Source organism: Pagrus major, chromosome 20 (genome assembly GCF_040436345.1).
Source record: "Pagrus major chromosome 20, Pma_NU_1.0".
NCBI lineage: Eukaryota > Metazoa > Chordata > Actinopteri > Spariformes > Sparidae > Pagrus > Pagrus major.
In genome coordinates, this window is record NC_133234.1 from 16,582,006 (window position 1) to 16,606,840 (window position 24,835).

At 39.1% G+C, this 24,835-nt stretch overlaps 2 protein-coding genes across 3 annotated transcripts in view; both read right to left on the reverse strand.

Moving 5' to 3' along the window:
• Positions 1 to 9,765, reverse strand: part of LOC141015813 (zinc finger protein 385B-like) — an 80,332-nt gene extending 70,567 nt beyond the window's left edge. For both annotated transcript variants that reach the window (XM_073490019.1, XM_073490017.1), the window contains exon 1: positions 9,706 to 9,765. In XM_073490019.1, the coding sequence (XP_073346120.1) occupies positions 9,706 to 9,748 (43 nt within the window). In that variant the 5' untranslated portion in view covers positions 9,749 to 9,765. The remainder of the gene's footprint in view (positions 1 to 9,705) is intronic.
• A 9,560-nt stretch (positions 9,766 to 19,325) lies between these two features.
• LOC141015738 (ras-related protein Rab-5C-like) lies at positions 19,326 to 23,695 on the reverse strand. Its single transcript, XM_073489907.1, has 6 exons — positions 23,557 to 23,695; positions 22,291 to 22,651; positions 21,750 to 21,901; positions 21,427 to 21,549; positions 21,205 to 21,298; positions 19,326 to 20,276 (listed from the first exon to the last, which is right to left on the reverse strand). Exons 2-6 carry the CDS (start codon positions 22,457 to 22,459, stop codon positions 20,149 to 20,151), a joined length of 666 nt encoding a protein of 221 aa, XP_073346008.1. The 5' UTR covers positions 22,460 to 22,651; positions 23,557 to 23,695; the 3' UTR covers positions 19,326 to 20,148.
• Between the last annotated feature and the right edge of the window lie 1,140 nt (positions 23,696 to 24,835).

Sequence of the window (24,835 nt, forward strand, 5' to 3'; positions counted from 1 at the left end):
TACTGCTAAAACTACATTACAACAACACATGGGCACAACATAAAATCGATTTTTGGCGGCGTTCACTTGCATTTTCTGCCTCTAAATTGGCCTGTGTTTTCATCTGCACAACTGGTCCCACTCACCCACAGTATGGCATAAGTAAGATATCATACAATATGACGTTACAAAAATGTTACAACTTTTACTTTGACTGGATGAATATCAGATGACTCTTACAATCTGGCTTTGACACTGGCAGTCTTGAAATTGATAGAAACAGTTTCTGTACAACGCTGAACAAAAACATAATATTTAACTGTATTCCAGCTGTATTTCTGCATTATGAGACAATCTGGAGCTCTTACTCAGCAGCTGTTACCCTGAAAAGTAATCACCTATCCCCTGGAGTTAAATGCTGCACAGATAATAAAGTAGCAGCAGACTTCACATAGTGCAGAAACTATGCAACACTTCATTGACTATAAAATAAAAAGGTTAATGTAACATACATTTATTATCAGGTCCAATGTCCAATGATCATAACTGTTAGTGGACATAATGGTCCAGAGGCTTCACCATCAGTTCTCTGTGGTCCAGTCATGACTGAAACAGATGGCACAGGACAGGCAGCAGAGCCAGGCTATAATGGCTCCTTCAATTAACCACCATTTAATTTGGCCTGCTTGACTGGCCTTTTGTGTTCGGCAGTAATAGCCATTAGAGAGACTATAACACACCATTTAATGGAGGAACAAAGAGCAAAATTATTCCAGAATAAAAGACTGCATGACAAATCAGGTGCAGAGTGAAGCTGTTTGATCCAAGGAAAACCAGAATGGGTTGCAAAATGGCCAGAGTGCTCTTTTCTGGAGAAAATATATATATATATATATATATATATATATATATATATATATATATATATATATATATATATATATATATATATATATATATATATTTAGACACACACACACAGACATACCTACAGTATATAAACCACACACACACACGAAGAGAAACATTTTCACACTGCTGCCTGCTGTGTTGAATCTGTACCTGCAATACAGCCACAGGCAAATGGAGAGGTAATGGAGCGTATGAAACTTCCCACACTGCCCCTCAACGTGTCTGTCCATCCCTCTGTCCATGTGATGGCGACTCAAAGAGCGTCTATCCATCATCTGGCTCTTTTTGCAGCATCATAACCAACATAAACCTTATTTTTCAAAGCATTGGATGAAATACACTAAAGACCAGTTTTGGGAGCATTTTGAAGAAATACTCTGGCAGCAGCAGTGACTGGCATTTAAGAGGTGACTTCAAGGTTGCTTTTAAAAAAAAGTGAGACACGGAGAAATCAAGAGACTCTCTGTGCTGTGAGTATATACTAGTGTATGCTTTAGCACCTTGTGCATTGATATTAAAGTACACAGCGACAGGAGGCCCTTTTCTAACACAAGAGCTTGTGTGTGAGAAGAAGAGTGTCTGTATGTGTCAGGTTTGTGCCTTGTAAGGATTACTGTACAGAATCTCTCCTGACAGTCAGCATTTATGTTTTTTCAGACTTTGCAGCTGACGAAAAACACTTTATGTTTGTCCCCACAGGGAAGTTGATGATGCCACTTCAGGGGACATGATTCATACTGTCAATGTAGTGATGTATATGAGCTGTGAAACCTAAGGTGTAACTAAAGATTTAACTTAAAGACAGAAAGCCTGCTTCTCCTCAGTTTTCAGTTTATTACAGCTCAGTATCGACCTGCTTGTGTTGTCATTACATGTCACCATTGATCTTTTGTGGACATCTTGACGTTTGCAGCACCTGCAGGGATGGGTTTTTTGCCCTTAGCTCCAGGTGACAGATAATAAATACCCCCGTGCCTAGACCGCAAGCGTATCAGACACGTTTTTTACTTTCACGTCTCAGGCAACAGACACGCTCATATTTCAACCTCTGCACCGGCTCGGTGCAGGCTCTCGTCTCACAGGTGTAACCTGTCAATGATTTTGACAATACACACATAAACATGAGGAATGACGTCCATTTAATGATTTCAAACTTCCTGGGTTTACTACAATTTACCATATATTCCAGGGTTTTATCATCATTTCATTTTTAAAAAAATCACTTTTATCATATGATCAGTCATGGTTTGAGTTTTTGGTTTAGTTATTTAGTATTTTTTGTAATTCTTTAGTTCTGCTTCTTGTGTTTTTGCTGCCTGCCTTCCTGCATTTTGACTTTTGGATTTCATCTTTTATGTAAATAAAGCTTGCTTTTTGTCCTTTTATCTGCCTGCCTATGTGTCTCGCGTTTGGGTCCCCTTTTCTTTAAACGTTACATTATCTTCATTTTTTTGTTATTATCTGACTGGATGATCTTGTTATACAGTAGCCTATGGCTATGTAATGTTTAAACATGAAAATAGCTAGGGATGCACAGATTTATTAGCTGAACATCGGCATTAGCTGATGCTATCAGCCTATCGGCAAATAAGAGGACATTCACCGATAGCATTGGCTGATGTTTATCTTTGTGTCATATAAAATTTGTGCTGGCACATTTGTAAACTGGTGGCTTGTGATATGCCATCGGCTCTGTAAGTACTGAAAAATTGTCATTAAAATTAAATTAAATCAAAAAGTCTTTTGAAACAGTTAACCTACTTTGCCTTCAGATTCAGTGTAATTTCATGAATGACTTTAGTGTCAATAATACGTATGCATCAGTGTTTAACAAAAATGTGATCCCAAATATTTACACATATCAAAGACAACAATGAAACCTGAATAGATAATCACTGAAACAACACTGATGTGACATTTGCAGTCGAGACCCGAGGTTAGGGGCGAGCAGTAGAGAGTCTGGGAGGAGGCTTTGCCCTGTCTTCGCTTCTAAACATCCAAATAAAGATCAGTTATCAGTCCAGAGGCAGGTTTAAGCTGCCACAGTGTGAAGGAGACTGTCATCTGACTTGTAATGACACAGCCTGAGAGCCATCACATCTTTGATGGGAGACTTAAGCAGAAATCCATTTCAGTGAGTCTGAGGTGAGGAGGTTCAGAGAGGAGGGTTTGGAAAGAGCAATCTGTTGTGATAAGGTGTTGGCTGCACATTTACTGATGGAGGCTTCCTCTGAGGACGGTTTCAGTCAATTTCAAATTATTACTGTTCTAGATAGAGTATTTTTATAAAATCTGTCACACAGAAGGAAGACAGAAGTATTTTGTTTCACCATTAGTTGTCCTAATTGTCACTGCCTCCATGCTTCATCACACATCAGGAAATGTGTGTTGACAACACAGGCGGGGGGGGTGCAACAATAAACTCCCGGGCAGAAAATGGCTGCTGTGGAGCACTGTGGTGAATGTGTGACCGCAGCACTGTTCCCTCAGCAGTAGTGATCATATGCACCCTTTGTCTCTCACCTGTATTCTCACTCTCCTTTCTATATATCGACATAAACCTAGTCGATAAATCCAGTGCAGAAAATGAATCAGCAATTATTTTAACATTTTATGGTTCTAGATTCTCTAAAGTCAGATTTTTGGTTTTTCTGATTTTAAACTGAACAATTCATCAGTTTAAATTTTTCAAGGAAGATAATTAACATTCTTTGATTCTGGCTTCTTAAATGTGAATATTCTGTTTTTTTTAACTCTATGAAAGTAAACTGAATCAAGAAAATAATTGACATATTAATCAACAATGAAAATAATCTTTAGTTGCAGCCCTAAACTGAATATATTTGGGTTTTAGACTGAAAAAGGAAGAATTTTGAAGACCTTAACTCGGACTCTAAAGAAAAGGCATAATGAGTGCAACACTGCATATTATAGTTGTAAGTTGAAGCCTTAAAATACGGTTCCTGTTAAAACATATTCAGCCAATTCATTATTACAGTGAGAATTATGTTTATCTAACTGTTTTTTATAAGGTTGCGTCTTAGGAAGTGAAGAAAGTCTTAGGAAATAATCATATAATCCTTAACTTTAGGTTTCACCAAGTAAAAGATACAAAATTCTGATTTCAACATGAAAAGAAAAGATTTTTAAATGGGCATAAATGAATATGCAATGTGAAATTAGACAAAAGAAACCCCTGATACATCCAGCAGACTGAGGTTACCATGGTGAGAGGAGTGACTGAAGCTGTGCCCTGCCTCCTATTGGTGGACCGCCCCGACTGATTTAAGACCTGTGGTCCTGGATGCCACAGAGCAGGTGGTGAACTCCATCTGCACCTTTAAGAGGCTGCAAAGAGCCCTGCTGTAAGTTATATCTGTTCAAAAGCAATTTACTGCAGAGGAGGTAAATATCTCAGACATGATTAAGTATTTGTAATGTGTTGCTGTTCTTGAATGTGGCCCATCCTCTGGGAAACCACTTCGGGAAGTCACTTCGCTACAGTTAAAATCATAAATTATCCTATCTAAGACTGAGCATGTTTTAATGTTTTTTAATGTTAATGTTAATGTTTTAATTGAATGCAACGAAAGTGAGAAAAAAATGATTGGCTCCGTCCATTTATCCAGATCTGCACCAAACATTAATGGGGTCTATTCTGGGCTGAGACCCATCATCCATCCAAGTCTCATGAAAATCGTCAGACTTATTTAGCTTATAAAAACTTTTCTTACAACTTCAAACTACCGTGTTTAAACTATTTAAGGAAATATATGATAAGATTATTTTCCGTATTTAGGAAGCACCACCAGATGTGTGCAACTGGATCTGTATTAACACTGTAATTTTAATCAGCGCTACTGAACTGTGATCTTCACGTTGTTTGCTTTGTAATTTAGTTTGCATTATTCAGGATATAAAGAAAATATTATTACAGAGACAAATTAGGAGGTTATGTTTGATAAATAAACTTGACACCCTACTGATTCAGCACAGCAGCATTCAATTCGATTATTATTATTTCCTTAGATAATATAATTCCTACATGGAGTTAAGTGACATTTTGTGATCACAACACATTAAACTTGACCTGTTTAACTAATAAAGTCTTTAATATAATGTATAATATATCATGATATTTTCACATTTAAGCCTTTTGCTTCCATATATTACACTTGTAATACAGGTTCTTGCATTTTCTCATGTGGTTTTAGTTTAATAAATGTGTTTTCTATGGTAGTGTAATGTCCTTGTTTGATTGCAATTTATCTAGCCAACTATCAAGAGACTTTTTGGATAAACACAGATAAATTTGTGCACCAGTTGGCTGTCAAACTTGAATACTTTTGGTGTAATAATTACCCACACACACACACACACACACACACACACACACATACACACATACACACACACACACACACACACACACACACACACACACACACACACAGCTCCGGTATTTACAATCTTTTTTCCAACCTGAGAGTGACGAGTCTTGAAGAAAATCTTCGGTAGGTCATGACAAAAAGTAATATTCCTCACACGTCAACAAAAAAAATGTTTGGTGTGTGATTGTTCATTCCTTGGTGGACTTTATCAGCAGGAGCCATGAGTCCATTGACAGTGAAGGGCTGGAGCTCAAGCTGCTCCCATCCCAATCTCGTTCCACATGATTATTCTCAATTTCACAGCTGATGGTTTTTTACTGAGACAGATGGCAGCAGCCAAATGCCAAAGTACAGAGGAGAACGCTCTTAGGTGGGGGAGAAAGTTAGAGAGGGAGAGAGAAGATAGGCTGGTCACTCAACTTCATCACCGCTGTTTGGGATAGAAGTAATCTGTGAATGTGACCTATGGGTGCAGGATGGTGAGGGATATGGGGAGCAGCTAGATCCCGGGTCTATCAGTCAAAAAAACTGAAAAGGTTGAGACCACAAGCAGTTTTCATCTTTAACAATATGTTGAATTCTATAATGTTATGAAATCTTTTTTAAATCTAGTAGCTCTGCAACTCTGAGATGTAGAGGAGTAGAAGTGTTAAACATGTGTATTGAGTTTTTCATGGGTTTGGTGACAATAACAAAAAATGAGTATAGATGGCTATATCCTTGGAGACTAATGCCGACTAAAAGAAACACTGACCCAGACCAAGCACCAGTTCAAGAGCGGCAGTGAAAACATTTGCTGACCTGGGACCCTTCCACACTCGGGAGATATTCAAGTAGCAAATCCTGACGATCATTAGGAAATGTCATCATTTGGGTTTTCAGCTTAGATGTTTCCTGTTTTATTTTGGAGGGTTCGATCTCATGTGTCTTTTTGTGACTTTCCACTTCCTGTCTTTTTCTGCCCTTTTTCTGTTTTTTGTGTTTTGTATTTTATGAAGTTTTGTATTTCTCTTTAGCTTTTGGATTTGTCTTGGATTTTGGTCCCTTTTTAATAATGCACAACAGCAGATGTTTGATATTTTTTCTTTAAAAATTATATTTGATTATCTAAACAATTACCCATTAATTTTTTTGTTTATTAGCTGCTGAGTCCTACATTTGCAATCTGCATTTTAACAATACTCATAAATCAGCATATACAGTAAATATTAAGCTCTGGGTAGCAGACAGGTAAGACAGGTTCCTTGGCTATTTAAGCAGCTGTCTCTCTTCAGTGCCCCCTATAATTGCCTTTAAAAATACTCTGGGTGGTCTTGCACCACAATTTGTTGTACCCGCTCGAAGAGCTAACCAGACCTCTCAGGTCATTCTGCAGTCGTCTCGAGAAACTGAATTTTTGATGCTCCTAGTGACTGAAATTGCCTTTTAGAGGACTTGAGATGGAGATGTGCTCAGACTGTCACTTTATTTTCAAAGCAGCTTTAAAACAGATACCCATTGAGCGAGCTGTAATCTGTCTGCTCATCTGTCTGTTGAGCTGAGCTTTGCCTTTCTTTAGGAAGCTGTTGTTGTGAATTTAATTCTTAATGCTTTTTAGACAGTGTGAGTCTGGCCCAGCTGTGAAGACACCTAAGAGACTGACAGAATCACCGAAGGTACGGGGGGTAAAAAATACTACAAACTCCCCCAGCCTCACACAGGGGAGTGCTAGTGAAAATTACAGCATCACTCTGGAGAGTGGGCAGTAGGAGGTGCATGATTTGATGAATCAAGGACCTTTTGTTCACAGCGAAAATGACTGCTTGCATGCAGTTGGAAAGAACATCTCTTCTGCGGTGCGGCGGTGCTTGGCAGGCAGGCAGGCGTCATTTGGAGCCATTTAGGTTTGGAGCTGACGCAGAGGGGGACGGAGGAGAGCAAGGTCATTTAAAGAGGATGCAGAAGATGATGATGTGGCCAGCGCTGGGTGTTTAAGTGGGCCTACTCTGCTTGAATTGAGCAGCAGCTGAGTATGCCATGGCAACACTCACGATAATGACAGTGTGAGACGCATACTATAGGAAGAAACAGACTGAGGTGAAATATCAGAAGGAAGGCTCACACATAAGCTGTTTCAACATAGTGATAATGTAGGGGAGGATGCATGGGGTACAGTTAAGGCCATAAGTCAATCACTCTGTTGATCAACCAATTGAAAATTATTAAGTTTCTAGTTTTTAGGTTTTTTTTTAACCTTTATTTGATAGTAACAGTCAAAGACAGACAGGAAACTGGGGAGAAAGAGGGGATGACATGCAGCAAAGGGCCCAAAGCTGGAATCAAACACGCTCCGCTGTGCTAAGGACTCAGCCTTGGTACATGGAATGCGCTCTACCAGATGAGCCAGTGGGGTGCCCCACTGATTTAAATATTTTTAATTAGCAAAATGCCAAATATTCAGTGATCCCAGCCTCTGACATGTGCATACGTGCTGTTTGTTTTGTCCTCAAAGATAGTAAAATAAATACTGTTTGGTTTTAGACTGTTTGTCAGAGAAAACAATGACATTTATCACTATCTAACCACACAATCATTTCGTGCTGGGTGATAAGGCCTTAAGACAAAATCCAGATATTTGGAAGTCTCCTCAAAAGCATTTTATAAATGCTACAACTGGGCAAAAATTCAAATACCCAAAAAAGATTGAGCAATATCAATATAGTAGGGATAAGGGCTGCAATATATTGGAAAAAAACTGCAATATTTTGCAATATTTTGGTTTTACGTGATGTATACTGTGATATGAAAAACTTCAGGGATTTTTTGACAAGATAACTTGAATAGCTCTACTTGGAAAAATGAATCATGCTAGAATGATTAAGGTTATTTAGGAGGAGAGTGCATTTATCAGGATCCAAATCCTGCATGTAACTCTCAAGTAACCAAAAAGCCCTAACTCAAACTAAATTAGACAGATTTCTCTCTTGAAGATTAGTCAAGGGAAAATGAGATCCATTGAAGTTTTCCTCTTGTATCAAGCAGTAAAAACAAAAAAACTGTAGCAGGACATGTTTGAGTTAATTTGTTAATTAGTATTAGAACAAGTGGAACTGGTAAGTAAATAAATTACATCGCTTTACTGTAATGCTGCCTTTAAAACCAGGAAAAGTCAATACTTATGTCATATCATGACATAACGATATCTAAATCTAAGATGTCATATGTTCTCGTATCACAATAATGATGTAATAACGATATATTGCCCTACCTAGGGCTGGCCGTTATGGCTTTAAAATAATATCACAATATTTTTAGGCTATATCACAATACACTATGTGTATCTCGCCATTTTGAAATCTTCTCAAAAGCATTTCCTAAATGTTAGGACTGGGCGACAAAAACAAATATCACAGTATTTTTTACCAAATAGGTCCTACTTCGATATCAATATCATCAATATTGAAGGGAAGACTATTGGAACTTATAAAATACTAACACACTGAGATTTCTGATCAATAATCATCAGGAATGTGGATATGATGTTAAGGTGGGTACAGGCAAGTATTAGAACAAGTAGAACATTCTGGTTCCGAAAGCTCAGATTCAGTCATTTTACTGTAAAACAGCCTTTAAAACCAGGAAAAGACAACATGTGTGTCATATCACGATAACTATATGTATATCGTATATGTCGCCCTGCCCTATAATCAATCTGTTGCATGAGAAAATATCCATTAAAAGCCGACTGAGAACTTCTTCCACAGAATACTTCAGGTGGCATCTGCACAAGCACACACACACACACACACACACACACACACACACACACACACACACACACACACACACACACACACACACACAGGGCTACAGTGTGAAACATCCACAAGGCAGTCACACCTTGACTGAGACTTTTGTGGGCAGAGCCAAGGTTTAAAGAATTACTCCATTCATTAGCCTGGTTTATAACATTTGACCTCCATCAACAGACAAGAAATGATCCTTCTCTAACCTAGAAGATTTAAACCATTTCAAATTGAAGGCAACAAACGTTAAAGGAGCAAAAATGTTGCATCCTGGCATGAAGGCTCCCCAAACACTTAGAACAAGTTGGCTCAAGAACTACATTATATTAAACACACACACAAAAAGTAGGCAACATCTGTATTGAGGAAATATCATGTTAATGTTAGAAAAGTAAGTCACCTACAGACATACTGTCCCTCTAATGGGATTAATAAGGGACAATAAAGTGTTTTCTCATTAGCAAACAAACAGCTTTAGCCAAAACAACAGCATTTTCACGCACTCATGACTCGTGTCACAGACAAACACGTCTCAGAAAACATTCGGTCGACAGACAGGAGCAGTCCCCGTGTGTCCAAAGCGACACAAACACACAAACAGCCTCTGCGTGTTCAAATTAAACGTGTTTTCCTCCTACCTGTGTGAGACGCGTCCTCGGCTCCTCCGTCGCTGCTGTCCATCTCCGGCTGTCACAGATTACAGCGCGAGCTCAGCTGCGGGCGTTTCAGTCCCGCGAGCGAGTCAAGAAGAGATGAAGCACGCGGGGAGTGTGTGTGAGTGTGTGTGTGTGTGTGTGTGTGTGCGCGCGCGCGCTGTGCCAAGTGCCGCCTGCGCGACTGAGATACCACACCGCTGCGCGCGAGGAAGAGAGGGACAGAGAAAAAGAGAGGAGGGGGGGCAAACAAATGAATCAGTGAGAGAAGACAGAGCTGCTGAGGAAACTGTTTGAAATGTAACATTTAGATGTGTTTAAACCCACATGATTCACTTTTTAGAGGACGTGTGTGTGTGCGTGTGCGTGTGTGTGTGTGTGTGTGTGTGTGCAGGACTGTATGGAGACAGTCACAGCAGTGAGGTGAATATAAATGTAGAGGGGAAATGCAGCATTTCTAAGACCATCAAACGTTTTTCCAGTAAATTCGATTTTGTTATACTAAATAAATGTGGTTTTCTTGGTGTTTTAGTGTCCGGACACATCCAGTAGGCTACCCACAGGGGCCTTAGCCAGGATTTAAGAAATACGCAGGTCATGCCCTCACCCCCAACCAATCCATCCATCCAGAACATTTTGAAGACTATAGTATATTCATTCCTCTGCATTTTGACAGGACATATAAACAGCAAATAGAATAGAGAAATTGGACTCAAATTCTGACAGAAGACAAAGAAGATAAGAAACAAATTTTGACTTAAAGTGACTACAAGGAGCTTTTAAGTGTTTATGAAACAGTCTCATGATTCCTCTAGTCGCTTTAAATGTATTAAGCGTATTTCTTTGCTAAAAAGAACTTACTGACAAGGGTAACACTTTAAAATAACCATCATTAATAAATAGTAAATTTATAGTTTACACACCACTAGTGTGTTTTACTTTTTATTTGTTCTTATCTGTAACTACGGTGGCTCGTGTTCTTAACTTTGTTTTATTCTTATATATTCTGTGTAGCACTTTAACTAGTCAGTGTTCTTCATTTTGTTTTATTTTAATATCTTCTATGAGGCACTTTGGATCTTAATTTTAGTTTTGCTCTCATGTATCCTGTGAATCTCACTTTAACCTGTATTTTATGTGAGGCACTTTGTAACCTCGCTTAGATATGTGCTATATGAATAAAGTGATGATTATTTAATATTATATAACATATTCCAATATTTGCTTTTAACATTAAGACATGTGGCCAAGACAGGATGGACAAAATATTGGCAGATAACGTTTCTTCAAACCACTGATACGTTCACATATGTACATGCTTATGTACCATACTGACATTTCTACAATAGGCCTACGTGTCATATCACGTTTAGATTACATGTTTATGGCCTGACTGTCACATCAGGAGTTGGAGGGGATGGCGGTGGAGTTAAAGGCAAGAAGGCTGTTGAGCCAGTGACCGCAGTTTGAGGCTGCGTTTCAATATTTTCTAAACGTGACACATCTGGATATTTTTAAGGAGAGCTCAGGACAATTTCCAGTCGTGTTTGTGGCGACAAAAGCCAGACATTTATGACAACAAGTGGGGGTGTCTGAAGCGTTGTTAAAAGCGATCGAAACAAGCCAAAGCATGATATTTTCCTAGTGCTGTCTAATGCTGTCACTGTTTCTAAACTACCTGAAAATATACAGTATCCACCGTATATGGCATTACTAGAATATCTACGATAAACATATCAGCCAATCTGCCTGACTGATCTGGGCTCTACTTAATAGTGTTACTAGAATGGCACTCAGTAGAGAGTATACCTCTGCCGATGCCAGAGAGTCCTCTCCATCTGCGTCAAAGTGTACTCACTCATAGATACCAGGAGCTAACATCAGAGAAGATCTTATGAATCTGTCTGGCAATTTAATGTTGCACTTCCTGCAAGAGAGAGATTTTAATAAGAGCAGTCAAAATTGAGGATGTCTGCAATTTTCTGTCCCCATTACGGGTCAAACTCATAAAACACTTCATCCTACAATTCCCATAACGCAACTGCATAGTGTTTTATTACAACCCTGCTTCCTGATAGAAGCCCATGTCTTAAAAACGCCATGCCTCAAGTTTTTGGCATTAGCTTAGTGTTAAAAATGTGTAGTCTCCAAGGCCAAGCTGAAATTATCCTGACGAGTGGAGGACATCTTTAAAATGTGCCTGATTTTGTCGTCCTATTCAGCCTTTCTATTATTTGTTCATTCTGTCCAGTGAAAGTCTGCCTGACCTCACTTGAAGTCTTTGTAAAACACCTCCTGGCTTATTTACAGCCTTAAAACAATGCTAATGTACATCCATAAACAGTTCTATTAAAACCGTCTACCACATAACAACCACTTGGGGTAAGATAAATTGGTTGAGGGGTCAAAGGAAAATGTTGTATCACACTGCCATTGTCAAATCCCCTCCACCTTTAGGTCTTGTTTGTGTGCTGCATGGCCTATCACCAGCCATCGCTCCCTAATCCCACCCCCTTAGACCCCCCTCATTAACATTGTTGGGCTATGTTCAAAAGCAAATGCCTGCAGATGAATTTCAGAGTACAGTGACGCGGGGCACATGCCTGTAAACGCTGCTTCCAACTCCACCAAGTGGGTGTGCGTTTAAAGTCAGCTGTCAGCCAGACACTGATGGATGCATGGTGGAAACATACTTGGAGTTTGAGCTATGTCCTTCCCATTGAAGTCCTCTGGCACCCTGCTTGACCCCACCACAAGGCAGCCGCCCTAAAAATAAAGGTGCGCATTGTGTGCACATGCAGCCAGAGACAAGGGTGTAAGATATCATGGCTCATCAAGTGCTCCTGATGTCTCTGCTCGTGTGTCTCCAAGCTAGCCCAAACTGGATACTCCCACAAGCAGACTCAGCCTCATGTTGTTAAGGTTGAGGATTCAGTGGGTATAATTGGTTGCTCCATTTCCATGAAGCTCCAATCATCATGTTCCCAGCATCAAAGTTTCAATCATCAACTTGAGTGGTTTCATTAGGGGGACATTTTTATTCCTCTGGTCCCAGAATTACCAAGAACCCGGCCGCTCATCAACCCCTGCACATTTCAATTTAACCTGGTCACTATGGCAACGTTGTTTTCCCACCCCGACTTTTTCGGAAAACGTATGCATTTTTGCCTTTTGACTTCAAAGTTTGATTGAGATGGCACTTGAAGGATAAGAGTGGCTCATTTAAAAAGATGGACCGAGAGTGTGCAGGAGAAGAATAGCACCTTTGTGAAAGCTCCAGAGCTCTATAATGACTGCAGTTTACAGTCTGGAGCAGCTTAACCCTCGGCAGTAAAGAGTATTTGAGCGTGACTACAATAATCAACTCCTGACTCAATCCGACAGACACTACCTCAGTAGTTAATAGTCCACTGCAGTGGCTGCAGCGAGTAGCCTTTTGACCATTTATTTGTCAGACGGCCTAACTGATTTTTTGACTTTACATTCATTGTCAACTCTTAGTCAGTAAATTCAAGGTAAGACAGAAAAAAGTGACAAATGTCAGTAAATTAAACAGACTTTTCGAAAATAGTTTTTTCCTTTCACCGAAGCTAAAGGTCTTCCGAACAGATTTCAGATTGTGGTGTTTTGATCTCTGCTGTCAACATTTTTATTTTAAATGGTAAAAGTAAAAACAAAAAGATTGATTTGTTCACACATCCTTTCTCAAAAACTCAATATGACTTTCAATTTTCCCTCTAACCCAGTGGCTCTCAAATTTTTCCACACCAAGGACCACAGAACTGACACAAATTAGACCACAGACCTCTAGATGACAAGATTTTGTCTGAGGTCAATCTGATAGGAACTTAGCTTAGATGTCTTATCATATTTTAGCATATCCCACTGATTCAACCATGTGAAATTATTTCAAATATATGTATCAATGATACTACCTCAGAAGACATTTATTGAGATTACTTAAACACTGTTTATCTACATACCTGACATAGTGTGACCTTCTCTACTTCAGTCCCTTACTATGAAAAGCCCTTATGAAGTCATCAGGGGCAGAAATGCAACGTGTCCCAGTGCTCATTGAACATGCATTACTTCACTTCTCTCTGACACTGAGCAATATGAACCTACATCATATGTGGACACTTTCAGAGCGAGCAGGGGCAGGTCTGAGGGAGCATTTAACAAACGACACAATTACTCCAAGGCAGGCCTAATGATTGAGGCTGAATGATGGTGAAAGCTTCTCAGAAAAGCGGCTGATGAAAATGGTTAAAGATCGCAATGCATTCTGGGTAAGCTGTGCTCCTCAAATGTATCGTCATCACTATATCGGTCCCCTCCGTCCTTGAGGGTCAATGTCACTTGAATCCACTTCTCAGCAGTGGAAGCTCGAGACGGCGATGATTCCCTTTCAGGGGAAGTGCCTCTCCCTCTCAGCTCTTAGTTTAGTTTAGGGGTGTCACAATATATCTGTATTGACTGAGATATTGACGACCTGTTAATTAGTGATGTTCAGAGGTGCATTTAGTTACCTTGTGTCCAGTCTTTATGCTAAGCTAAGCTAAGTAGCTTCTGGCGTATGTGTCAAAATATTACCTCGACTCCTTTAATATTTAAACAAGCCACTTCAGCTGCCTGACAAGTAATAAGTGAACACGTGCATGTATTACTGAGACAGTGCGAGTGTTCAGCAAATACAATGTGACATAATGAGAGATATTTTCAAAAATCACTACGCTTTCAACAAATGTTTAAGGTGCTTTCGCCGCCTTCCTCCCTCACCAGCTTCCTATCCAGTGCCAACACGGTAAGATGTTTCATTATAGATAGGAGACAATTATTGCACCACATCACACATGCTATCGCTATCAGCAGAAATCTCAACCCACAGAATGCAATCCGGATAGCGTGTCCCTGTGCCCTTGGTATTTAATGACATTTCTTTCTGTCCATGATGATAGAAGGAATCCATCAGAGCGAGCGTTTGGAAATGTTTGACTGTTTTCTGTCCTATTTGAACCGGGCCAGCGGCTTCTCAAGCAAAAAACACATTTACAGCACTAAAGCTAATCCGAAAATCCCCGTTGTTATGACAACCACACCATGCTAAAGCTAGCTTCTGGCCATTTTACCTGTTTAATTTCATGTACGAATGAAAGAAGAAAACAACAAATGATTTTAACGTGTAAATGGTTTGTGGCTGCATTTATTTTCAGGGCACATTTCCTTCAGTCCGCAAATCTCCTCCTGTGAGCACAAGCAATTTCAGTCCAGCTCTCACACCATTATGATTCACAGAGGCCAAGTATGAAATTAGTTTCTTTTTTGACAGAACACATCTTGATTGACAGCTCGACAAATGAGAAATCATTTACTGTGAGCAGAGGAGCCGCCTGCTTTTGGCAGAGACTCTGCCTGTCTCTGAGGCGAGTGTACGTGTGTGTGTGTGTGTGTGTGTGTGTGTGTGTGTGTGTGTGTGTGTGTGTACAAATGGCTTAAAAAGCAGATTTAATGTTAGGTCTGAGGCATCAAAACCACAATAGCAGGGCTTTCAGCCTAAAAAACAATTCACACCATTTCCGGTGTAAAAATCTTTACTTGGTTGTAGTTTTATTTTTACATGTTTACACAGAGGCTCAGACCAACAGAGCAGAGCCTAATGTTATGTACCTGTGAGTCGGAGCACAAAGAGACCTTTAAAGCAAATGTATTCCTGCATTAGTATTTCCTGTCTCTGGGTAAAACATGAATGAGTCCATTCACAAACTTGAAACTCAAATCTTCTTGTTTGGATTTGCTTGCTGGGTGTGTGTGTTGGTATAATTCACGCTCAGAATGACACAAAGAGAAACTTGTTATCCAGTGGAAGTGTTTATGAAGCGAGATTAATTTGATGGTAAATGTTAAAACATAGCGGAGCAGTAGCACATGCGAAGAAAAATCATCACATCAATGGACCCACTCAGTAATTAGTAACACAGCCATTATTCATTTAGAGTCTAACATTAGCCTCATCTTTATCTGCATGGTCATACTAGAGCAAAAAAGAAGTGTTGTAAAAAATGCCCAAAAGTCATACTTCAGTAAAAGTAAAGAGAGTGTTAAAATATTATTTGCGTAAAAGTGAAAGTCACCCATATGAATAGTACTTGAGTAGTTTGGGCCTTTTGATGTGGGGTTGTATGAGGTAGTTATCCCTAGTCAGTGTGTTACCTGCAGTAGATGACCGTCAGCTCTTCACCTGTGTCGAGAAGCAGCGCGTAGCACCGACAGGGAAGCAAAGCATTGTAGCAAGACTTATTTTTGGTGCTTTACATTGCCGTCAGACAGCCCTTTCCTTTGGCACTACATTCCCTCAACCGTAGAGCATCCAAATTCCTGCAGCTGTGCCTGCCCCACACTGTATTACACAGCTATCTGAAGCAATGTAAAGCACTAAAAATGTTTTAAAAATAGCATACACTTAAACGGATATATATCTTTTTAGGCGTGCTTTCTTTTAGGTGGCTAAAATACTGTTGTTGTACCAGTTTAGCAGAACAATGCTTTGCTTCCCTGTCGGTGCTACACGCTGCTTCTCCACACAGGGGGAGAGCTGACAGGTCATCTACTGCAGGTAACACACTGACTAGGGATACTAGGGTACTTAAGTATCAAGAATACAAGTAAAAATTAATTAAACATATATCTATCTATCTATCTATCTATCTATCTATCTATATATATATATCTTATATACATGTATGTATAAACTGTATACTTGGCATTGACTTGGCATTATTGGCTTTGGCGTTATTGACCAACCACAAGCATCAGTATTTGGCGATCTGGGAATGAGACTCAACAATCCACTATGGATCTCCAGAACTGCTTTTTTCACCTTTAATGTTGAGTAGTAGTTAAGTTGATATTATTTATTGCACTTAACAGACAACAGACAAATAGACAACATTAGGCACTATACAACCACAGGTTAGGGCTCCTACCACCACTGATTCCATTAATACAAAACATTTATTGATTTAATAAAGACCTCCCTATAGAATTCAACAGAGGCACAAACTAAAGCCCCCAAAATGACTACGGAGTTGAATTAACACCTCTCTGAAGAAGGTTTCAACAATAAGTGAACATTATAACCTCCATACAAGAAAGATTTACTGCATCAGACTATATTAGCTGTAGCTTGATGCACCAGACAAACTGACCCATTTTCACTATATGATACTGTAGTCAGAGAATACGTTAACGGACTCAGAACACCTCCTCTGCATGGATGCCTTTTAATATATCATACAGTTTCTTTAACTAATAGACTTAAACCTCAAAGAGCTTCAGGCACCTCTATTAAAAGGTCACCATTCATCACAACAAAGTGAACTGCTGCATTAACCCGGAGAAACCCCGCTTTAAAATGAGCTGTAGAATAATCAGGTGAGCACAAATAAAGTAACCACCACCCCCACCACCCCCTCACTTTGTCAGTAATGGCTTTTTGCTTAGTCAATATGCACACTACACTTTCACATGTACACACACATACGGGCATGCATGCAAATGAAAGCACAGATAATGTGTTTTCTTACTGACCACATGTTAATTAATAGGCACAATCAGGAGATCATTTGTCTCTCTGAATCTGGATTCAAGCATGGTGCCGCCATCTGGTGGTTGGAACAATGTACTGTTGCTGTTTCTGCTGTGCTCACAAATGTACATTTTATAAATCTAATCATTTCAAAACTGCAAAGACATGTGGCCAAATATCTAACTCAGACATTTGTTTGAGTAAGTGGTCTAAACTCTTCCCAGCCCATTTAATAATGGTAATGTAAAGCTTTTTGAATAGCATTGCTTTTAAACACTGGACAACGTCCTCGTTCCACATCAGTGTATTGAGTCCAATGCTGGTGTCCATCGAACTGAACCTAAGACTGTATTAAAGCCTCATTGTGCTCCTTCTCAAATTTTGAGAAGGTAAGAGACAGCATAAGATTCAGGTATGCTGAAGACGAGTGCTGCCTGATATAGTAAAAATCATATTGCACTTATTTTGACGGATAGTAAAATTTTGATATGATTCACAATTAGAGGGAATGATCATTTTTGCATCACAACCTTTATTTTAACTGAGAGAACTATTAAAATCATAATGATGTGGGGTCTGTGCCAAACAAAGAAACAAATATTTGTAGGCCAAGGCATCTCTGCAACTCTTCAGTTCTTCATTATAATGCTGTTTGGTCACACATTTTACTTTAATTAAAAAATTGCAGCTTCTGGAATTTGGATATTGCACTCGGCCACATTGCGATTTGGGTAATATTTCAATTAATTGAGAGGCCCTATTGAGGCTAGCTTTATGGAGAAGGCAGTGACACACCTTGACATATCTCTGAGTTGGCTGCCAAACAAGACTATTATATAGAATAAAATGTGTATTTAGCGAAACAATAGATCTAATTAATGTGTATTGTTATCACTCACAAGCCTGTATGAATCCCAGCTTTGGGTAAACAAATATTATGTACTGTATATTTTTTTCTTTAAGAAAATATCTTCAGATTAGGGAATAACAAGGTGAAAAGAAAAAATAGGACAGCTTTAATCTTGTTATGATACTGCTATGATACCCGTTATGTTTTGATTTTGATTAAAACACAAGACAGTCCTGGTTAAAAGATGATCCCCCAGTTTGGATTTTTAGAAAAAAGAACCCTGAATGCAACAGGGTTGGCATATAATCATAGCTGATCTTATAAATAATCTTTATCATCAAGCTTAAAGGGTAACTCAACCAATTTTACACATTAGAGTGTGTTTACAAGTCTTGGGGAGTACTACTGCATATGTGATAAAAGTTGTAGAAAGCCTTTTGTGGCTCCAGACGAAGCTGCATGAAATCTGATGAATTCCCTCCAGTAAAATTGCACTGTGGGGAATGTAGGCTTCAGGCTTTGAGAAGCAGTCCACAGGTTTAACATTGCACTCCTATAACACTGCTGGACTCATTATGCACAGTTTAAAAACACATGATCAAAATCAATACAGAAGAATGAGAGATATCGCCTTTTTAATTACATGAATTTTGTCGCCATGAATTACCCACAATGCAACATATTACACACAGTTTCCTCTGGAGCCACAAAAGGCTTTCTACTACTTTTTTCACATATGCAGAAGTCGTCCCCAAGACCTGTAAATACACTTTTATGTGTAAAATTGGTGGAATTACCCTTTAGATAAACTATATCATGGAAATCAATACAAAATAAATCTAAAGAAAAAAAGCTCAATAAAATAATGTTTTTCTGATTGCAATTTATAATCCAAAAGAGAATTAGCATGATGTAGTTGACATGGTCACTGCTTTTCCACATTATGTCCAGAAAAAAACAAACAGTGTCTTATTTTTGTAATACCTTAACAATCTAAAAAAACTGTTTATAGTGGCTTTACTGCTTCTTATACCAAATCAGACCAGAATGGTTTGAACCCACCATGCAACGAACCTCCACTACCAACAGACTTAAAGATACGCAAACAAATAATCATTAGAAATGTCCTCCGTACCATACCAGTGCAAAACAACTCAAAAACAAACATAATCTTGCATGTTATTTATTACTTTTTAGATTTACAAGTTATTTTCACATTTCTGTCTTTTTTTAAAAAAAAGGCTAACAACTCTCTGGTGTTACAGGTATCAATACACAATGAATGCAAACAACTGCATTTGTTGGACAGTTCAGAAACATCTTCAGATGTGTAGCCTATTAAATCATGACCAGCTTCAATGAGCCAAGTCTAGCGTTTTTCTTATAACTGCGTCATGTCACGCCAGGTCCCTAAAAAGAACAAAATGCTGCGATCTACATTGCAGTAAGACAACAATCCTTTAGATTAATTGCTCTCTCCTTTGCAAATTCAGCATTAATAGTCGGGTATTTGTATCTTTCATAATGATGATCAATGAAGAGGGAAATGACGAGAGTAGAAAAGTAAACTGACAATATAAATGTATGAGTATGTACTAATTACATACACATACATAACACAGACACACACTCACACAAAGAGGGAAAATGGCAAAAGCATCACCCTTCAAAAAAAAAAAAAATTATTTAAGACAGAATTCAATCAACTGAGACAGAGGCTGAAGATGAACAGGGAGGTAGATAGATACACAGGGGGGAAAGACAGAAGAGAAGTAGTGAGGGATCTTGGTAATTCCCTCTAGCTTATGATTCTTTTTAAAAAAATGTTCCTTAAATCAAAGAGGATCCAGATAATCTCATCTGTAATCTCAGTTTAAGTGCAGGGGTGGCGAGTGGCTCTGCCCTCTCCTGCCTCTCTGGGTTTTAGCTACGTGCTGTCCTTACAACGATGTTCAGGTGCTCGCTCTCTAAGTTCGTTGCTTTGTACTTGCTAATTGCCCCCGCCGCAGCACTGGCCGCTGCGCCCCTGAGGAGCAGCTTCTTGTAGATCAACTCCTGTCCTGGTCCGACCACCTTGTCCGGCTCCTCCCGGAGGGTCGCTCTTCGGTAGCTTCTTTGCTAAAGGGACAGAAACACAGATGTTTAAATAGAGTAGATCTGACAGAGGAAACGAAGTTTACACTGGTCTATTTAATGAAACATCTGTCGGTTTTCCAGCAGGTGTCACAGGAAAAAAATCATTGGTGTTATCTTTTTAGTAATCTGTGCTGTTAAATGAGGTTATTTTTTTAGCAAAAGTTGAGACATAAGCCAAATAATCACAATGTCCCCGGTCTGATTGGCCCTTGTTGATTGTTATAATCATCCTCTCTCTGCTGGTGTTTCCTGCCTATCTCTACAATGTTAATTGCCAAACAAATGCACAAATGAAAAAAGATCAGTTAGCAGCAGGCTAACAGCTGTGTTTTGGTATTTTAGTATCTACAAATAATGAATGTATCCCCTTACGTTACACAAGCAGCTCTTTCCAATTTAATCAGTCTAATAAAGCCGTGCCAGTCTTTTCTCTCTCACACTCACGAGTTCTCCTTCAAGACTGAGGGAGACACAGTTCTGCTACTCTATTTTAATCAGTCTCTTCAGGACTGTACGGGTGAACACAGGCCTATATGGTCAGGTGCACGTGCTATGCAAAAAAAGATTAGTGCCGTGCATTAAGTCAAGGGCACAGATGTGTAAACTGTGCATACTGATAATTATATTAGAGCACAAATGACTAATAAACACCAACTATTATTTTTTCCCATGACGCCTTCTATAGCCCATATTGTTTTGATTGTTTATCAGCTGACTTTTCTTTCTCCCACCATCAAACAGTACCTATTCAATTCAGGTCCGGTCAGAAAAGCTGTGCCAGTTTTGACATTTGTGTGTAATTAATCTTGTCTGCAGAAACAAGGGGGTGGTAAACTAAGCTGCAGCCTGAAATATCTATTTTTGGGAGCAGCGGAATGAAATATTTGACTGAACAGAATGACGCACTTACCAATAGCCATGAAAATTTCATTGACGTTCATGGCAGTCTTGGCCGAGGTTTCCATGAAGAGTAGACTGTTGTCATCAGCGTATGTTTGTGCCTCCTAAGAATTTAGATATTGAGAGAAATATTAGACATTTACTGCGCTGACGAGTTTAATACAATTTTATGACATAATAAATGTACAATATCTCAAATCATTTTCTTGTGAAGTTGATTTATACTTCATACCTGAAGATCTACAGCTCGCTTGTTTGCGATGTCCGCCTTGTTTCCAGCCAGAGCGATCACTATGTTGGGACTGGCTTGTCTCTGCAGCTCCTTCACCCAGTTTTTCGCTCGTGCAAAAGTGTCCTATCGATCAACAGAACTTTATTAATTTTGCTCTAACAGGTTGTATTCACACGACAACTTTACAGCATGTATACTTCTTATCAGTAAAACATTAAAATGAATTACAACTGAAACTGAAAGTAACAACGAAACTGTTTAAGCAAGAGTTCATCATGTTGCAACTAACTGATAAGACTCCCCGCCTGTTGCCCTACACGTACTGTGTTGGTGATGTCGTAGACCACGATGGCTGCTTGAGCACCTCTGTAGTACATAGGAGCCAGGCTGTGGTAACGCTCCTGACCTGCTGTGTCCCAGATCTCAAACTTCACAGTGGTGTCGTCCAGACAGACAGTCTGAGTGAGGAAGGCAGCTGAGGAGAGCGAGACAACACAAATATTTTCTGGTTGCAGCTTCTTATAAGGAATTGGTGATTTTCTTTGTTATTTTGATAGTAAATGAAAAGTTTGGGGTTTTTTCCAATTGTTGGTTGGACAAAAGAAGCAATCTGAAGACGTCACTTTGGGCTTAGTCATTTTTTTTTTTGGACATTTACTCGGCTAATCAATTAATCTTGAAAATAATCAGCCAATTGATTGGCAATGAAAATTATCATTAGTTGAAGCCCTATATCTGTGCAGTTTTGATACATTTCTAAATATTCATCCCTTCATACACAGCAACACAATCTACCTACTAAGACAACCAAACCTCCCAAAATTGAATCCTTTAAAATTCTAGAAATACATGTTTGTCTCTTACCTCCAATGGTGCTCTCCTGAAATTCATGAAACTGGCCTTTGACGAAGCGCAGCACTAAGCTGGACTTGCCCACCGCCGACTCCCCCAGCAGCACCAGTTTGAACTGGCAGATTTTGTTTGCTACTGCGGCGCCATTAGGCCTGGTTGCTCCTCCACCGCGCCCAGCCATTGACAGAGACAGAGACGGAGACCGTTGCGGATGAGATGGCCTGGGACGGACTGAAACTGCAGGTTAACGAGGTTGAAGACGGGAGTCTGGACTAACAGGCACTGATGGTGAGCGAGGTCAGGAACCAAACTCCTGGGGGGAAGAACCGGATCGGGAGGGCAGTGGTGGAGTGATCCGAGTGAGCCGGTCTACCTTGAAGAATAAAAACAGGAAAAATCAGTGGAACTACTTCTGAGAACACCGAACAGTACTATAGTGTGTCATTTTACAGATCTGTAGTTCTACAGTAATGGTAAAATCTAACTGGAATTCAATAGTTCCTTGTATTATACCTGTTAGGGCTGCTACTAAAAGTTATTGTAATTATCATTAATCTCCTGAACACTTGAATACTACATACAAAAAAGACAAAAATTCATTCCCATTCTTTTGAGAAACGATTTATCATTTCAGTCATTTCTCGAGAAGAGAAAGCAGAACATCAGCTTGCTCCAGTTTGTTAACTGTGAGGATTTGGTGTCTCATATACGAAACTGAAACTGTCTACACTGTAAATTTGGAGGGTTTTGGACTGATGGCACCATTTATCTTTATTTCATTCTAAAAATAAAAGTGCTTATTAAAATCCTGTTTTCAACTCATAACATTTCCCAAGTAACATTAATTCATGCCAGTTGTCATGGCAGTGTAGATTTCACCAGTCACCTAACTACCGAGTCCTGTCAGTAATAGTGTCTGAAGAAGTTCTGGCACTTGACAGTTTAAAAGTTGATTATCTAATGTTAAATTGCTTGACACACAGCTTTTATTACATTACCTCGCAAGCTCTAAACTGACATCTCTTTGTAGGTAACATCGTGATCTTATAAACAAAGTCAAGAGAATAGATAATAATTACAGAATAACAACCTAGGGATAAACTGTTTACATCACAACACCGGCTACACCTGCCGATCTTTACTTAAAACAGAGCCAGCTGTAAGTTAGCTACGAGGCTAAAGCTCGTCTGTAACAGCGACGAGGCGAGTTAGCAATGCTAACCTCGGCTAACAAGAAATAATACTGACAGGAAACCAATAACACGTTGACGCTCTTACCAATAACGAAAGACTATGTCCACTCCGCCTCGTGAATAGTGAGTTATAACCGTGTTGCTCCTCGTTAACGACGTTTTCTCCTAAAACACTTTCAGGTTCAGTAAATTATACGCTTCCGCCTTGTGGAACCAAAACACTTCCTGGATTCATGCGTCACGTGATGCAGTGTCACAACCAATCAAATGGCCGAAAAGTGAGTCGTCAGAAGCAGAGCCAACTGAACCGACACATAGGCCTACAAATATATTGAGAAATATTCTTATTTCGAAATATGTGTAATTATTATTATTATTATTATTATTATTATTATTATTATTATTATTATTATTATTATTATTACATCTACAGAAGCCCTAAAGGGCCATGCATTCATACATTTTATTTCCTCCGTTTTCCCGAGATAACAAGTTAATTTCATTTGTTTTCTCGAGATCTCGAGTTATTATCTCGAAATAACAACTGCCGTTTTCCCGAGATAACAAGTTAATTTCATTTGTTTTCTCGAGATCTGGAGTTATTATCTCGAAATAACAACTGCCATTTTCCCGAGATAACGGGATAATTTTCTCGAGATCTCGAGATAACGAAACTTTGTTTTCCCGAGATAACGATATAATTAATTCGAGATCTCGAGATAATGACTGTGATATGATAGGCCTGAGATTGTGGAGACACCCGGGACCTCGTAGCTGGTCAGCTATGTAGTTAACAACGACATCAGGCTCACTTAGATTGCGCAGCCGATATAGCTGAAGCCTTGCTAACCTTCTTTTTAGATTACGCACACTAATGTGTGTATTATCTGTAATAGCAAGGCATAATGCTATTTCAGCCTGTGTCAGGCCTTGATTGAAAAGATATGTGACGTGGTGATCGATATGCTCCTGCTCCTCTGACATTGCTACACTGAATGATGTTTCCTGCAATGATTTAATATACTACACTATCCTTTTGTTTTCTCAAGATCTCGAATTAATTATATCGTTTTCTCGGGAAAACAAAGTTTCGTTATCTCGAGATCTCGAGAAAATTATTCTGTTATCTCGGGAAAACAAGATAACGGGAAGCCCTAAAGGGCCATGCATTCATACATTTTATTTCCTCCGTTTTCCCGAGATAACAAGTTAATTTCATTTGTTTTCTTGAGATCTCGAGTTATCTCGAAATAACAACTGCCGTTTTCCCGAGATAACAAGTTAATTTCATTTGTTTTCTCGAGATCTCGAGTTATTATCTCGAAATAACAACTGCCGTTTTCCCGAGATAACAAGTTAATTTC

Coding starts and splice junctions, on each gene's coding strand:
- LOC141015738 (XM_073489907.1), bottom strand. CDS start 22,459: ATGGCTGGGCGCGGTGGAGGAGCAACCAGGCCTAATGGCGCCGCAGTA. Junction 21,902..22,290: donor TCAGGAGAGCACCATTGGAG/GTAAGAGACAAA, acceptor CGCTCTCCTCAG/CTGCCTTCCTCACTCAGACT. Junction 21,299..21,426: donor AGCGAGCTGTAGATCTTCAG/GTATGAAGTATA, acceptor CTAAATTCTTAG/GAGGCACAAACATACGCTGA.